At 42.2% G+C, this 16196-nt stretch overlaps 1 protein-coding gene across 1 annotated transcript in view; it reads left to right on the top strand.

Moving 5' to 3' along the window:
- Positions 1 to 1080: 1080 nt before the first annotated feature.
- The window catches only part of LOC126263258 (snRNA-activating protein complex subunit 3-like), a 175724-nt gene continuing 160608 nt past the window's right edge, over positions 1081 to 16196 (top strand). Inside the window, exon 1 of the mRNA XM_049960344.1 lies at positions 1081 to 1292. Within this exon, the coding sequence (XP_049816301.1) occupies positions 1081 to 1292 (212 nt within the window). The remainder of the gene's footprint in view (positions 1293 to 16196) is intronic.

Below are 16196 nucleotides of genomic sequence, written 5' to 3'. Positions count from 1 at the left end.
TCTGTAATGAGACACTGAAATCTGTTTCTTAACGGAACTGTAAAATTGTTTGAAGCAGATTTAGGTTTTGCGTATTTCTCTGGTTCATTGTACTCCTGAGAAGCATTCGGCTAAGAAATGGGACGCTTTGTTATTTGTGGAAGGGTCAAGAATATTAAAACAACAATAAAGTATGATTCTTGTAATAGTTTTGTTTGCAGGAAGCAACGAGTGTTAGTTACAACTATGAAAAGTGTCAAGTTACACCTGCAGACTCGGACGACTAGTGATTTGAATCTTCACAGGGCCTCCTATAAACTGTTATAATATGGATTCCATAAGCATTCACTATGAATATATTAATTTTCAATGCTGACAGCGAAATATAGATTTTTCATAACTAAATAATTTATGTGTTTAGATGTTTATCAGTTTTTCTAAATAAAGTATAATTAACAGCCATGTTAAATAACGTAACATTGTTTCCCACTATAAGTGAGCAACAGTGTATAGACAACTGTTGGCTACATATATAACATTATTTCTTAGTATTTTTCACTGTGCTCATAATAAATGACTTGTATTAAATGCACAATACAATTTGTCAGTATTTCTATAGTTTTAATATCATTTTGAGTGATTCTATATCTACCCTTAAAAACAATAAACTAATTCACATCAACACTAATGACACCGCAAGTGGTGCACAAAATGTGCTGCACGACTGCTCGTGCAATAAAAAAACGCGCGCCTGCCGGAGTGTAAATTTCACATTGCAGTTTGATAAAGAAAAATACCCGCAATAACCCTGAGGGAAAGAAGAGAAATTTCTTGGCTAATATCCTTTCTTTCTTTAATCGTATCCAATATCTTCCCAGCAGAATAGGTTACTGTATGTCGAAATGTAGATGTGTCGTACTTTTCAGAAATCTAAACTAATAGAAAGAAAGATCTAGAAACTAGAAACAATTGAGAATCGCCAAGTGTATTGTTGCCGACGCATTCTTGATATAATACAATGCTTGCCATTGCACTGTGTATCCGCACGTTAGTGTTCTGAATTCTTTTGGTCTGTGAGGAGCATACGGCAGATTAGGGAGAATGTTGCAGCAAAGGTGTCAGTACCCATGGGTCTCAGAACCAGTTAAGATTTCTGAATACTACGATAGTTTTAAACAAATGTTGTCGTCATTGTTACCAAACACGCAAAGTCCAGAGGTGTCGCAGGAGATCGAAGAAAATGTGAAACAAATGCAGATAATGGGAGCGAATATCACGCTGGAACAATTTCGTCAGTTGGACGCAGAGTGCGAGTAAGTAATGAAAGGGACTACTTGTGACACATCTCGTTGTAGCCAGTACCGTTAAAGTAAATATGATGTATGACAACGAATGTTCACGAAATAGACCTTTCTCAAACTGATATTCGCACATTTTTCTATACGTCGAGTTTGATAGTTGGTATTGTTGACTGGAGTCTTCAAAATTGAAATGGATTTTCTGATAATAATGACCAGTAGTATTGGATACTTTATTTGAATCAGCAAAATTGAAAATAATAGTATTGTCGATGCTAGTAATTGCCCCTTTATGATGTATCGTGTAATTACGTAACAACAAGTAATTAAGATAACTGTTTCAGACCTGATATTTTTATTATTCGCATAAAAAATTCAGTAACTTGTATTGACGTACATCACAAGGTACAAAAACATATTTTTACCTCTCTACTTTGCAAATTATACGATGTATCATAAATAGTACATCAGGTTTCAAATTGAGTAAATAGCTACATACAAGCAGTTACTTCTTTATTACTTTGTTTTCCGTTCAGCACTGTTCCAGAAAAAGTTTTTGTTGACATGTTGTTATCACTAATTATCGTAGAACATGGATATTATTCACACTTTAACTAATTTCACTCATTGTTCAGGTACAGCACCTAGTGGTTATGGAAGGACTTGAAGCAGCTGTAGTGGTTTGTCTAATAGAAGTGGATAATACATTTTCCACCTTTGGTTTTTGACTTCAAGATACATATTTCTTCCTTCGTCGTCCTTGATTGTCCTCAATTTTTGGGAATTGTTCCGCACTGTCATATCGTATACCGGTATCATCTTTACCTTCTGTTACAATTAGTACATAATTTTGGCACTACACCTCCAGTTACACGAAAAGCTTCGGTCAGTTCAGGTTTGAGAGGTGTTGCTTTACTTTGGTAGGCAATGAAATCATAAATCAGCCCACTCTTGCTGCACAGAAGGTAACATTTCACCCCCCCCCCCCCCTACTACCCCCACTCACAAAGATATTTATTATCATTTTTATGTTTTAGGTTATTTGTATGATTTTATATGTATCTGTATGATTTGCTTCTGTTTATGTACGTAATTTTCTGCATGAGTTGTAAGCAGGCACTATTATTTAAGTTTTTTGTGTAAAAATGACAAGTCCTATATCATAGTACATAAATGGATGATCAATAAATTTTGAAATGATACAATGCTCTGTTTTCAGAGATCCTCTGATAGGAACAATTTGCTCATCAATATAAAAATTCTCTTCAAGCTGAAGATAATGGTATCATGACTTCACACAGTCAGTGACAGGTCTAATCTTCCACAGCCTGTCATTATTATTTCCTGGTTTCTCAGATGCAAAAGTAGGCTGTTCAGTAATTTTTCAAGTTGGTTGCTGGCGATCAGGTCAGCAACCAATGGGATGTGTGTCAATGGCTTTGAAAACAAATCTGGCAAAATTTAAGATACCTGTCACAATGTGTGTTAGAGTGAGCTTCTGAATTTCTGTGGGATCAGTTAAAAGGCTGCTGCCCATGTTTCCAACAGAGTAGTTCTTTGCATGAAAAGCATTAGTTTCATAAAGATCCTCTGGTACATACCTTCTAAAATTTTCATATGATGTGCAACATATTCTCCATTTTCTCAGTATGGTGTTCAGAGCCATACATTGTTACATGTGTTGTGATAGTCTTTTACCTTTGACTCCTCACACATGGGTACACACTGCACGTGATTTCTCAGTTGTGAGGTTTCATCATCAGAAGTCATTTCTAGCATTCCCTTCCATCTCAGGTGTTCCAGTAACTGTAATAGGATGAGTGCCAATAATTCAACAAACAACGTACCTTATTGTTTCAAATTAGTTTTCTCTCATCATCTCATTGGAGATACAGACCAGGTCAGATACATCACCATTTTGTATTTGCCAAGCCACAACGTCAAGTTCACCTTCTGATAACGGTGTGTACTAGTAAACTAGTTTTATTCAGCATGGAGCCATTGAACGTTCTGCACTACAACAGATTCAAGAATATGAACAGGTAGTCATTAGTTTCCACAATACTTGAGTATGATAATGGGTCATTCCATGTAATCTCATAGTGGTTAATAAGGTGACCGTTTCAGAATTTAAGTTATATTTGTTACATGGATACCTACAGATCTTAATAGTAAAACAGACCTCTGTTCTTTTATGCATCTAGTATGAAGGCCACTAAGTTGAAATAATGTATAAAAAATAGGATGCATTATACAGATTTCTCATGAAAAATGTTGAAAAACACACTTTTCCATGCTGTGCTTTAAATTCATGATTTTATAAAAATGCTGAACTTTTTACAGGAAAGCAGTGCAGACCTAAGCTTGTGCAGTGCAACTTTTCCTCGTAGTATTAAGTAAAATTAATAATGAAAGGCATTTGGCATTGCAATTAATAGCTCTTACTATAAGGATGTCTCCATCTGGAGAAAACATCAGATTTGATGATACTAACGCACTTTATTCATTCCACTTACATATACCAATTGTACGTAAAATGTTTGTAGTTGACCTGTAGGTCAGATCAGTAAACTGGCGAGAGATGAAAACAGTTACCAATCATTTTGCTACTGCATGTGTTATATTTCACAGTTAAATGTCTTTTCAGTGTAAACAATTACAAGAAACAGCTTGGGTACACAATTATGGTGGTACCTATGTCCTTATTCTGTTACTGTAAATTAAAAAGACAACTTCAGTGGTATAAAGAAAAGGCACAAGAAATAATGAGAGACATTAATAATTTTTTACATGTATACCGGACATAAGAATTCTACAAAGAAGAGTTTCTTAAACAAATTCAAAAATAAACAAGGAAATAGTACTTTTACATCTCTTCCATCTTGTATATAACATTGTTTTCCTTGATAACTTGAAACTTAAATGTAAGAGATATGATCTTTTCATTATACTTATTGCCAAGTTTACACAGCTGTGCACTATGACTTTGTGATGATGGGATAGCTGCCTTGTGTATAACATTGGATAAGGGGACCCAAGTAGCATCTTCCCTGTTGGGTCATAGAATCAATTTTGATTCAGCAAGAAACATGTAGCTAATCTCAACATCTTTAGATTAGTTTGATAACTGGGAAATGTGCCCCATGTACCAATTTTCATCATACACTCCTGGAAATGGAAAAAAAGAACACATTGACACCAGTGTGTCAGACCCACCATACTTGCTCCGGACACTGCGAGAGGGCTGTACAAGCAATGATCACACGCACGGCACAGCGGACACACCAGGAACCGCGGTGTTGGCCGTCAAATGGCGCTAGCTGCGCAGCATTTGTGCACCGCCGCCGTCAGTGTCAGCCAGTTTGCCGTGGCATACGGAGCTCCATCGCAGTCTGTAACACTGGTAGCATGCCGCGACAGCGTGGACGTGAACCGTATGTGCAGTTGACGGACTTTGAGCGAGGGCGTATAGTGGGCATGCGGGAGGCCGGGTGGACGTACCGCCGAATTGCTCAACACGTGGGGCGTGAGGTCTCCACAGTACATCGATGTTGTCGCCAGTGGTCGGCGGAAGGTGCACGTGCCCGTCGACCTGGGACCGGACCGCAGCGACGCACGGATGCACGCCAAGACCGTAGGATCCTACGCAGTGCCGTAGGGGACCGCACCGCCACTTCCCAGCAAATTAGGGACACTGTTGCTCCTGGGGTATCGGCGAGGACCATTCGCAACCGTCTCCATGAAGCTGGGCTACGGTCCCGCACACCGTTAGGCCGTCTTCCGCTCACGCCCCAACATCGTGCAGCCCGCCTCCAGTGGTGTCGCGACAGGCGTGAATGGAGGGACGAATGGAGACGTGTCGTCTTCAGCGATGAGAGTCGCTTCTGCCTTGGTGCCAATGATGGTCGTATGCGCGTTTGGCGCCGTGCAGGTGAGCGCCACAATCAGGACTGCATACGACCGAGGCACACAGGGCCAACACCCGGCATCATGGTGTGGGGAGCGATCTCCTACACTGGCCGTACACCACTGGTGATCGTCGAGGGGACACTGAATAGTGCACGGTACATCCAAACCGTCATCGAACCCATCGTTCTACCATTCCTAGACCGGAAAGGGAACTTGCTGTTCCAACAGGACAATGCACGTCCGCATGTATCCCGTGCCACCCAACGTGCTCTAGAAGGTGTAAGTCAACTACCCTGGCCAGCAAGATCTCCGGATCTGTCCCCCATTGAGCATGTTTGGGACTGGATGAAGCGTCGTCTCACGCCGTCTGCACGTCCAGCACGAACGCTGATCCAACTGAGGCGCCAGGTGGAAATGGCATGGCAAGCCGTTCCACAGGACTACATCCAGCATCTCTACGATCGTCTCCATGGGAGAATAGCAGCCTGCATTGCTGCGAAAGGTGGATATACACTGTACAGGTGCCGACATTGTGCATGCTCTGTTGCCTGTGTCTATGTGCCTGTGGTTCTGTCAGTGTGATCATGTGATGTATCTGACCCCAGGAATGTGTCAATAAAGTTTCCCCTTCCTGGGACAATGAATTCACGGTGTTCTTATTTCAATTTCCAGGAGTGTATTTGAAAGTCACATACTGTCCAACTTGCAGCTGTTCATGAAAAAGAGTTTTCATGAGCTGTCATAGTAACAGTGTTCCGTTAGCATTTGCTGAAAGTACGTTCATTAGAAACGTGTTAACACTAATGACTAGAAATGCATTGTGATATCAGTTTCCTGCAACAGGCGTCACCATGTCTCAAGAAACCTTCAAACAATTTGATCCCCTGCAAAGAAACAAAGAAGATATAAATGCCATGAAACTTCCTGGCAGATTAAAACTGTGTGCCGGACCGAGACTCGAACTCGGGACCTTTGCCTTTCGTGGGCAAGTGCTCTACGAATTGAGCTACCCAAGCACAACTCTTGCCCCGTCCTCACAGCTGTAATTCCGCCAGTACCTCGTCTCCTACCTTCCAAACTTCACAGAAGCTCTCCTGCGAACCTTGCAGAACTGTCACTCCTGGAAGAAAGGATATTGGCAGTGCAGTTGGTTGAGAACTTGCCCATGAAAGGCAAAGGTCCTGAGTTCGAGTCTTAGTCTGGCACACAGTTTTAATCTGCCAGGAAGTTTCATATCAGCACACACTCTGCTGTAGAGTGGAAATTTCATTATAAAGATGCCATGTACTCTGGGGTGCCCGTGTGAACAGTGTAAAACATTTTTTCGATGTAATGGATGTCCCCACTAAGAAATATGGAAGTTAAACTCGCAGTGAGCAAATTGAAGTTTTAACACTTGCTTTATATTTGCAGAAAATTGTCAGAGTAGCTGCTACTTCTGGTGTCACAAAGCACATGATACATGTTGCAAGAAAAGCTAAATACAGCAGTTTTGTAATTGCTTATCCAGAATTCCGGAGTGGTCAGAAGGTGTTAACCTGAAACTGTAAAACAAGATGCAGTGGTGTTTTAAGAAGATGACCGTTTTCAAGATGTTGTGCAGGAAGGAAAGACATATCGTTATGGCAGATTACAAGAAGGAACTCAAGCAGAAAATACGTATTTTAGTTCATCTATAGGGTGTTAATATGTTCTTTTTTCCTTCACAGGAGATAAAATTGTATATAGGTTTCTTGGAACAGAAGAAAATGGTTGCACTTACGTCTACATCTGTATCTATACTCTGAAAACCAGCATGAAGTGCATGGCAGAGGGTACATCCCATAGCACCAGTTGTCCTGGAAGAATGATTGAATTTCTCTGTGCATGCTGTAATTATTCTAATCTTGCCCACATGATCCCTATGTGCACGATACACAGGGCATTGCAGTATATTATTTCCGGAGTCGTCATTTAAAGCTGGGATTCTTAAAACTTTGTTAATAGACCTTCTTAGGATAGTTTACGTTGTATCTTCAAGAACCTGCCAGTTCAGTTTCTTCAGCATCTAATGCATCAAACAAACCTGTGGCCATTTGTGCTCCCCTTCTCTGTATACATTCAGTATCTGCTGTTAGTCCTGTTTGGTATTGGCCCTACACACTTGAGCAATATTCTAGTGTGGGCCACATGAGCGATTTGTAAACAAACTCCTTTGTAGACTGATTGTACTTCCCCAGTATTTTACCAATAAACTGAAAGCTACCACCTGCCTTGGCCATAACTGAGCATATGTGATCATTCCATTTCATATCTCTGCAAAGTGTTGCACCCAGATATTTGTATGAGTTTGCCAAGTCAAAATGCAACTTATTGATATTATAGTCACAGAATGTTATGTTTCTTTCGTTTTTTGAAGTGCACAGTTTTTCATTTCTGAACATCTAAACCAGGTTGCCGATCTTTGTACCACTTTGAAATCTTATCAAGATCTGACAGAATGCAGCTTCGTTCAGATATAGATAACTGCGTCATCTGCAAAGAGTCTGAGGTTACTACTAATATTGTCTGTAGGGGCATTAATATACAACAGGAATAGCAAGGGTCCCAACACACTTCCTTGGGCACACCTGAAGTTACTTCTATATCTGATGATGACTCTTCTTCCAAGATAACATACTGCATCTTCCCTACCAAAAAGTGCTCAATCCAGTCACAAATTTCACTAGACACCCCATTTGATCATACTTTTGGTAATAAGCTTTAATAAGCTTAGGTGTGGTACTGAGGCAAATATATTTCAGAAATCAATAAATACTGCATCCACTTGACTGCCTTGATACAAAACTTTGAGTATGTTATGTGAGAAAAGTACGATTTGGGTTTCACATGATCAATGTTTTTGAAATCCTTGCAGGTTGGCATTGAGGAGGTCATTCTGGTCTGGGTACCTCATTATGTTGGAGCTTACATTCTACAACAAATCAATGTCAAGGATACTGGGTGGTAGTTTTGTGGATCATTTTACTATTCTTCTTGTAGCCGCATGTTGTCTGTGCTTTCTTCCAAGTAGTGGGCACAGTTTTTTGTCTGAGGGATCTGTGATAAATTGTAGTTAGAAGAGGGGCTAACTCAGCTGCAAATTCAGTATTGAATGTGACAGGGATTTGATTGGGCTCTGGGGCCTTGTTCAGTTTTAACAATTTCAGCTGTTTCTCAATGCAGCTGATGCTAATACTTATTTCACTCATCTTTTCAGTGGTACACAGATTAAATTGGGACAGTTCTCTTGGGTTTTCCTTTTTAATCAAACATTTGGAAATGAAATTTAGCATTTCAGCTTCTGCTTTGCTACCATCAATTTCGGTTCCTGTCTCATTCACTAGGGACTGTACACTGACTTTGGTGCCACTAATGGCCTTTACATATGACCAGAATTTCTTTGGATTTTGTGGAAGATCATTTGACAATATTTTGATGGAAGTCAATGGAGTTTTCATACTTTGCTCCCTTGATAGCCAAACACATTTTATTTGGCATCTCTCCACCTATACTCCCATGCTTTGTTTTACACCTATTATACAGTAGTCTCTTTCTTTAGAAGTTTCTTTATGGTGACAGCATACCACGGAGGTTCCCTCCCATTATGAAGTGTCTTAAACTTGAGCCATAGTTTCCCTACATGCTCCTGCCCTGTGCTGAAAGTTTCGAGTTCCTCATTGAGATATGACACTAATGATTTTTTATTTAGTTTACTGAACATATATATCTTTCTCCTTGGTTTAGATCTCCTTTGTACTTTGTTAATCATTGTTGACAACCGCATCATGGTTGCTGACACCAGTTCCGATTGGACATCCTCAGAGAGGTCAGATCTGTTTGTTGCCATTAGATCCAATATATTTTCATCATGATTGAGGTAATTTTCAGAGAAGACATTTAGTAATGTTTCACAGGATGTCTTTTTATCATGTCCACTACCAACAAAACTGTAATTTTCCTAATTTATAGTTGGATGATTTAAGTCTCCACCGATGATTACACTATGCTCGGGAAATTTATGTATGAGCAAACTGAAATTTTCTCTGAATTCTTTGGTTACATCAAGAGATGAGTCTGGTGCGCGATACAGGGATCCAATAATCGTTTTATGCCCACCCCTGATACTGAATCTGGCCCAAACAGTTGCACATGCAGCTTCAATTTCAATTTGAGTTTCTTGTCTACTGCAATAAGTACACCACCTACATTTCCTATTGGCCTATCCATTTGATCTGCACTTAAATTGACAGTCTCGGCATCTTCTGGTGCCGCTTCAGTGCTTTCCTCTCTTCCTTGGAGATGTGTGGCTTCGGGGAAGCCACCCTGGTGAGTACATGGCATGTTTCCCATCATATTTCCTGTGCATCATCACGTGGAAGTGCAAGAGCAGCCTGTTCCACTGTGCTGATGAATTGTTCTGTTGGTAATGTTGTTGGTGATTGTGCGAAATTCAGGGAACGTAATTGACAATGCTACCTTATCTGTACTTGAAAAGGGGCTGAATTTTGCACCAACACTTGCAACATTACCAACAGAACAATTCATCAGCATGGTGGTACAGGCGGCTCTTGCACTTCCACATGACACTGCAGAACAAATACGACGGGAAACATGCCGTGTACTCACCAGGGAGGCTCCCCTGAAGCCACACATCTCCAAGGAAGAGACAAAGGCACTGAAGCAGCTTCAAGAAAATGCTGAGACTATCGTCCTCCCAGCCGATAAAGGGAATTGCACGGTCCTACTACCATATAATGTACACTCCTGGAAATTGAAATAAGAACACCGTGAATTCATTGTCCCAGGAAGGGGAAACTTTATTGACACATTCCTGGGGTCAGATACATCACATGATCACACTGACAGAACCACAGGCACATAGACACAGGCAACAGAGCATGCACAATGTCGGCACTAGTACAGTGTATATCCACCTTTCGCAGCAATGCAGGCTGCTATTCTCCCATGGAGACGATCGTAGAGATGCCGGATGTAGTCCTGTGGAACGGCTTGCCATGCCATTTCCACCTGGCGCCTCAGTTGGACCAGCGTTCGTGCTGGACGTGCAGACCGCGTGAGACGACGCTTCATCCAGTCCCAAACATGCTCAATGGGGGACAGATCCGGAGATCTTGCTGGCCAGGGTAGTTGACTTACACCTTCTAGAGCACGCTGGGTGGCACGGGATACATGCGGACGTGCATTGTCCTGTTGGAACAGCAAGTTCCCTTGCCGGTCTAGGAATGGTAGAACGATGGGTTCGATGACGGTTTGGATGTACGGTGCACTATTCAGTGTCCCCTCGACGGTCACCAGTGGTGTACGGCCAGTGTAGGAGACCGCTCCCCACACCATGATGCCGGGTGTTGGCCCTGTGTGCCTCGGTTGTATGCAGTCCTGATTGTGACGCTCACCTGCACGGCGCCAAACACGCATACGACCATCATTGGCACCAAGGCAGAAGCGACTCTCATCGCTGAAGACGACACGTCTCCATTCGTCCCTCCATTCACGCCTGTCGCGACACCACTGGAGGCGGGCTGCACGATGTTGGGGCGTGAGCGGAAGACGGCCTAACGGTGTGCGGGACCGTAGCCCAGCTTCATGGAGACGGTTGCGAATGGTCCTCGCCGATACCCCAGGAGCAACAGTGTCCCTAATTTGCTGGGAAGTGGCGGTGCGGTCCCCTACGGCACTGCGTAGGATCCTACGGTCTTGGCGTGCATCCGTGCGTCGCTGCGGTCCGGTCCCAGGTCGACGGGCACGTGCACCTTCCGCCGACCACTGGCGACAACATCGATGTACTGTGGAGACCTCACGCCCCACGTGTTGAGCAATTCGGCGGTACGTCCACCCGGCCTCCCGCATGCCCACTATACGCCCTCGCTCAAAGTCCGTCAACTGCACATACGGTTCACGTCCACGCTGTCGCGGCATGCTACCAGTGTTAAAGACTGCGATGGAGCTCCGTATGCCACGGCAAACACCGCGGTTCCTGGTGTGTCCGCTGTGCCGTGCTTGTGATCATTGCTTGTACAGCCCTCTCGCAGTGTCCGGAGCAAGTATGGTGGTTCTGACACACCGGTGTCAATGTGTTCTTTTTTCCATTTCCAGGAGTGTATATAAGCAAAAATTGTATGGCCTATTAGAAGACGACACCTACAGGAGAACCGAAGACGATCCTACCAAGAGAGTGAAAAGTAAGACTATTGAGCTTCTCCAAAACACCTTTAAAGAAAAGAAGATAGTGAAGAAATTTCATCCATGAGCAGCTGCACCTCCAAGACTTTATGGACTACTTAAAGTCCATAAGGACGGATTGCCTCTCCGCCCGATTGTAAGCAACAATGGAGCACCAACATATGAATTAGCAAAACACCTGACGTCAACCCCAGTCCCTTTGCGGGCAAATGTCAGCACCACATCTGAAACTCCATGCATTTCATGCAGCAGCTCCAGAACTTCTGATTGGGACAAGAAGACTTCATGGTGAGCTTTGATGTGGTATCCCTCTTTACTAGGGTACCTCTAAGAGACTCCCTAAGCCTCATATGAGAAAAATTTGGACCAACAGTAATGAAAGTTTTCGAATTCGTACTTACGTCAACATACTTTCTGTTTGATGGGAACTACTACAAACAAACAGATGGAGTAGCGATGGGCTGTCCGCTATCACCAGTAGTGGCCAATATGTTTATGGTGGCTTTTGGAGAAGAAGCTCTTAAATCAGCAGCCTACAAGCCCTCTTGCATTTTTATATGTAGACAATGCATTCGTAATCTGGCCAAATGGACGATAACTCCTCCAAGACTGTCTGCAGGGTCTGAACTCGTAGCACCAGAATATCAAGTTCACGATGGAGATAGAAGAAAATAAGCGGCTTCCATTTCTGGATGTGCTCGTCAAGTGAAGACCAGATGGCACACTAGGACACAGCACAGCATCTACCGTAAGCCAACACATACAGATTTGTACCTGCATGCCTCCAGCTGTCATGCTCCTTCACAGCGAGAGGGTGTTCTGAGCACACTGGTGCAGAGAGCACGCAAAATCTCGGACTGTGACAGACTAGCAGCTGACTTGCAGACCATGTCCCACACGAATGGTTACAACAACTGGCAGATAAAACCGCCTTAAGAGCGAACAAGCCGAGACCGCAGCCTCTGAGGATGAAGACAAACCAGTTGCGACAGTGATTATACCATATGTCGGGAACACATCGGCAAAGATTGGCAGAATACTCAGAAAATACAATGGCAAGTGCGTGTTTCGCCCTCCATCCAAAACAAAAACATTATTAGGATCAGTCAAGGACGACTTAAGGATTCCGGAAACTGGCAGTTTACAGCATCACTTGCCAGTGCGGGAAAATTTATGTAGGCCAGAACATCTGGACAGTACAGGAGAGATGTAGTGAACATAAACACCACACAGACAAAGCACAGCCGACCAAGTCCGCCATGGCATAGCACTGCATCTCACATGGGCATGACATGAACTACAATGGCACAAAGGTGTTATAGCAATCGAACGCCTTCTGGGACTGTATCCTCAAAGAGGCAGTGGAGATCTGGCTGCATGATGAACTAATAAATAAAGACAGCGGTTTCCAGTTAAGCAAGGCCTGGAAAGAAGCTCTGAGTATGATTAAAACACAACGACAGTGTACACAGAAATCCACTCCTGTCAGGATACCTGAAGAAGAAGAAGCATTCTCAACACGATGGCAGAGTTCCGCAAGCGGCTGTGGCCACAGAAGGACTGCGGCCCATGATCTGTTGCGGGGCGTGTGCTTTCCCCACCATCCAGCATCGTCCTACCACCACCACCAGTCACGGACCGCTTGGAAGCACCCAGACAGAGGCTGTGGGAGAGGGGTGGAGATCATATAAAGTCGGCATCCATCAGAGATCAATCAGACGCCAAGAGCACCTGAAGATGGCAAGAAGTTAGTTTGCCAAAATATCACACCTTTTGTACGACACTACCCGGCTGAATGCCAGAGAAATTTTCAAAATAAAAGTTTATTTTATATCTTATGTTTAACATGGCCATTTGTCTTAGTGGGGAAGAGGCTGGTTCTCCATTTCTTAATCGTTAGAAGTTTACACTCTTGTACAAATAAAACTGACTTGAAATTTTGCTCTTTGGTCTGTTAGAATGGCACAGGGTTTCCAAATGGTAATACTATGTGATGCATAAAGGCCTTTGCTACAGTCTCTGTCATCATATCTACAGTTGGTACGTAAACCAGATACTCTGAAAAGTGATCAGTTATTGACTGGACATCGTTATTTTCCTCATGCATCTGATGGAATTGTCCCCTGATGTTCAAGGCTACAATCTTGAATGACATAGAGACTACTGGAAAATGTTGCAGTGGAATCCATGCCATGTTTACTGTGCTCTTTGTGCACATGAAAGACGAGTGTTTAAGTATTTCTCACCAGCACATGCTGTTTTTTCCACTAGTAGCACACAGCGATTCAAGCATTAGTGATGCATTCTCTGCTGTGCAGGTCTGAATGTTGTCGTTAGATTGGGCAATAATGTGGTGATGAAATGCCTTAGGCATCACTAATGGATTCTTGAGTGTAATCTTGTGATACAGAGTATCATCTTCGAATATGATATTGGGCAAAGTGGCATACTGCTAGCAATCAGCATCCTGTCTCTGAGCCTCTTTCAGCTCCACGATAAGCACCTCAGCTGCTTGTTCTACATGGACCATACTTACCAGTTTATGGTGAATGTCATAGTCACATTCACTCAATTTCAATGCCCAGTGCCTCCTTTAAATTCAGTAGGCACTGAAGAGCTGAATGGTAAGTAACCTCTGTAAACATCCCACATACAAGTAGCAATTAAAGTAATTAACTTAAAACACCAATGCCAATAATTCCTTCTTTGTTGTGCTTTAATTTCAGCCTTATTGAGTGGGTGGGAGGCATAACCAGTTGGTTTCTCTTTCTTATTCTGCTCCTGACTTAGAGTTCATCCTACAGCAAAATCAGATTCATCACATGACTAAATAAATGGCTTCGCAAATCAGGGTATAAAAGCAAGAGAGATCTTGTTAAAATACCTTTGACCTGTTACATTACTGTCTTGCAGTTTACATTCTATTCAAAAGTTATTCCTTTTTTTATAGCTTTGTTGTTTAGTTACTGTGACATAGTACTTTATGAAAGGATGATGATTATTCATGAACCACAGGAAACTCTGTAGTTCCTTCATGTTAGTGGGTGCAGAAAAACGATAAGCTGCTAATGTTAACCTCAGATCTAGTTTCATCTTGGCTGAACCAAGAATATGACCTAGGTACTGAGCCTGTGGCTCTGCATGTGAACATTGCACCAACTTTAAACCCAAATTTGCTCTTCTAATCATGACAGCATGCATCTCAGCAATTTGACATATTCTTCAATTGTTTGGGAGAATACAATAATATCATCTAAAGAAACACAATACATATTGGCTTCCAACCCTGAACAACAATTCTACAAATTGCTGAAATTTGGTGGGCACATATCTTAAACCAGAAGGCATCCTCAAAAACTCGAGGGTGGTAAAGTATTTGCTGTTCCATAATGAATCCAATGTTTCATCTATACAAGACAGAAGATATGTATCAGGTGTTTGTGACTTTATTTAATGTCCCCATTTTAACATGTAGGTGATTGGATTTCTCAATGTTAACTCATTTTTTGGGAACAATTACTGTAGATGAGGCCCAGGTGTTGGAGGGTTGTATGAACCCAGCTTTCAGCTGTTGCTGAGTACTCTCCTCCACAACTGACTGCAAGTGGTATGGGATTTGACAGGGTTTTTATGCTTTTGGTCTGGTTTTTCCAACCTGAATCTCTCGATATGTTAACTCTCTAGCTGCCAAATATTGCCTCTTCCTCAAACAACAATGCAAATTGTGCTAATACTGAATACAAAGGGGTTCAATCTGATTCTGACAAATGTTCTAACTTTTCCTGCAAGCGATTTATAAGGGGTGGTGCGATTGTATATTCTCTTATGGGCAATGATTTCTATTTCTTATTCCCTTGAAATTTCTTTCCTCCTCATAGAGGCAATCATTATTAGATATCTGCTGTATACTGACATATATTTCTGTGTGGTATAACATCTTTCACTCCAAAATTGCCCATACAAACTGGAACATACAATCATTTATTCTATCATTCAGGCTTACAGAGGCCCTGTTTTACATTATCCTGTAGCTGGGTGAGAACCTGAGACTTGGTTGAAGGAATCAACCGGAAAGACAGTTCTGCCAGGCTTTTGAGAGAACTTTTCCATTTCTGCAACCGAGCGAGCAGGTGCAGTGATTAGCACACTGGACTCGCATTCGAGAGGATGACAGTTCAATCTTGCGTCCGGCCATCTTGATTCAGGTTTTCGGTGATTTCCCTAAATCACTTCAGGCAAATGCCGGGATGGTTCCTTTGACAGACCACAGCTGACTTCCTTTCCCATCCTTCCCTAATCCGATGAGACCGATGCCCTTGCTATTTGTCTCTTCCATGGACAAGGTAGATATTGTTAGAACTTTAAGCTTGTTGAATAAGGGTTTGCATTGTACCTATGGATAACTGTGTGTTGTTATTCAGATAGCCCTCTTCTGTAACAGAAAGATTCGTTTTAGACGGCAAGTGGTGGAAGCCCAAAATATTATTCCGTATGTTGCAAGAGATTGAAAGTAGCCAAAATATGTCATTTTGGCACTTTCTGCAGTACAAACATCTGCAATAATTCTAAGGCTGAGTTAAGTTTCTGCACAAGTTTCATTACATGGTCACTAAAATTAAGATTTACATCTACATGGATCCCCAGAAATTTTGTTGATGCCACTCTGTCTATGGCCTTGTAACCCAACACAAATCAAGATTTACATTTTGACTTATTTTCCCAAACTGCATATAATTTGTTTTATTTGCATTTAATGTCAACCGGTTTGCATTGAACCAAGTGTGGACA

The sequence above is a fragment of the Schistocerca nitens genome, chromosome 6 (assembly GCF_023898315.1).
Source record: "Schistocerca nitens isolate TAMUIC-IGC-003100 chromosome 6, iqSchNite1.1, whole genome shotgun sequence".
Taxonomy (NCBI): domain Eukaryota; kingdom Metazoa; phylum Arthropoda; class Insecta; order Orthoptera; family Acrididae; genus Schistocerca; species Schistocerca nitens.
Note: the sequence above shows the minus strand (reverse complement) of the source record. Positions and strands in the feature narration are given on the sequence as shown.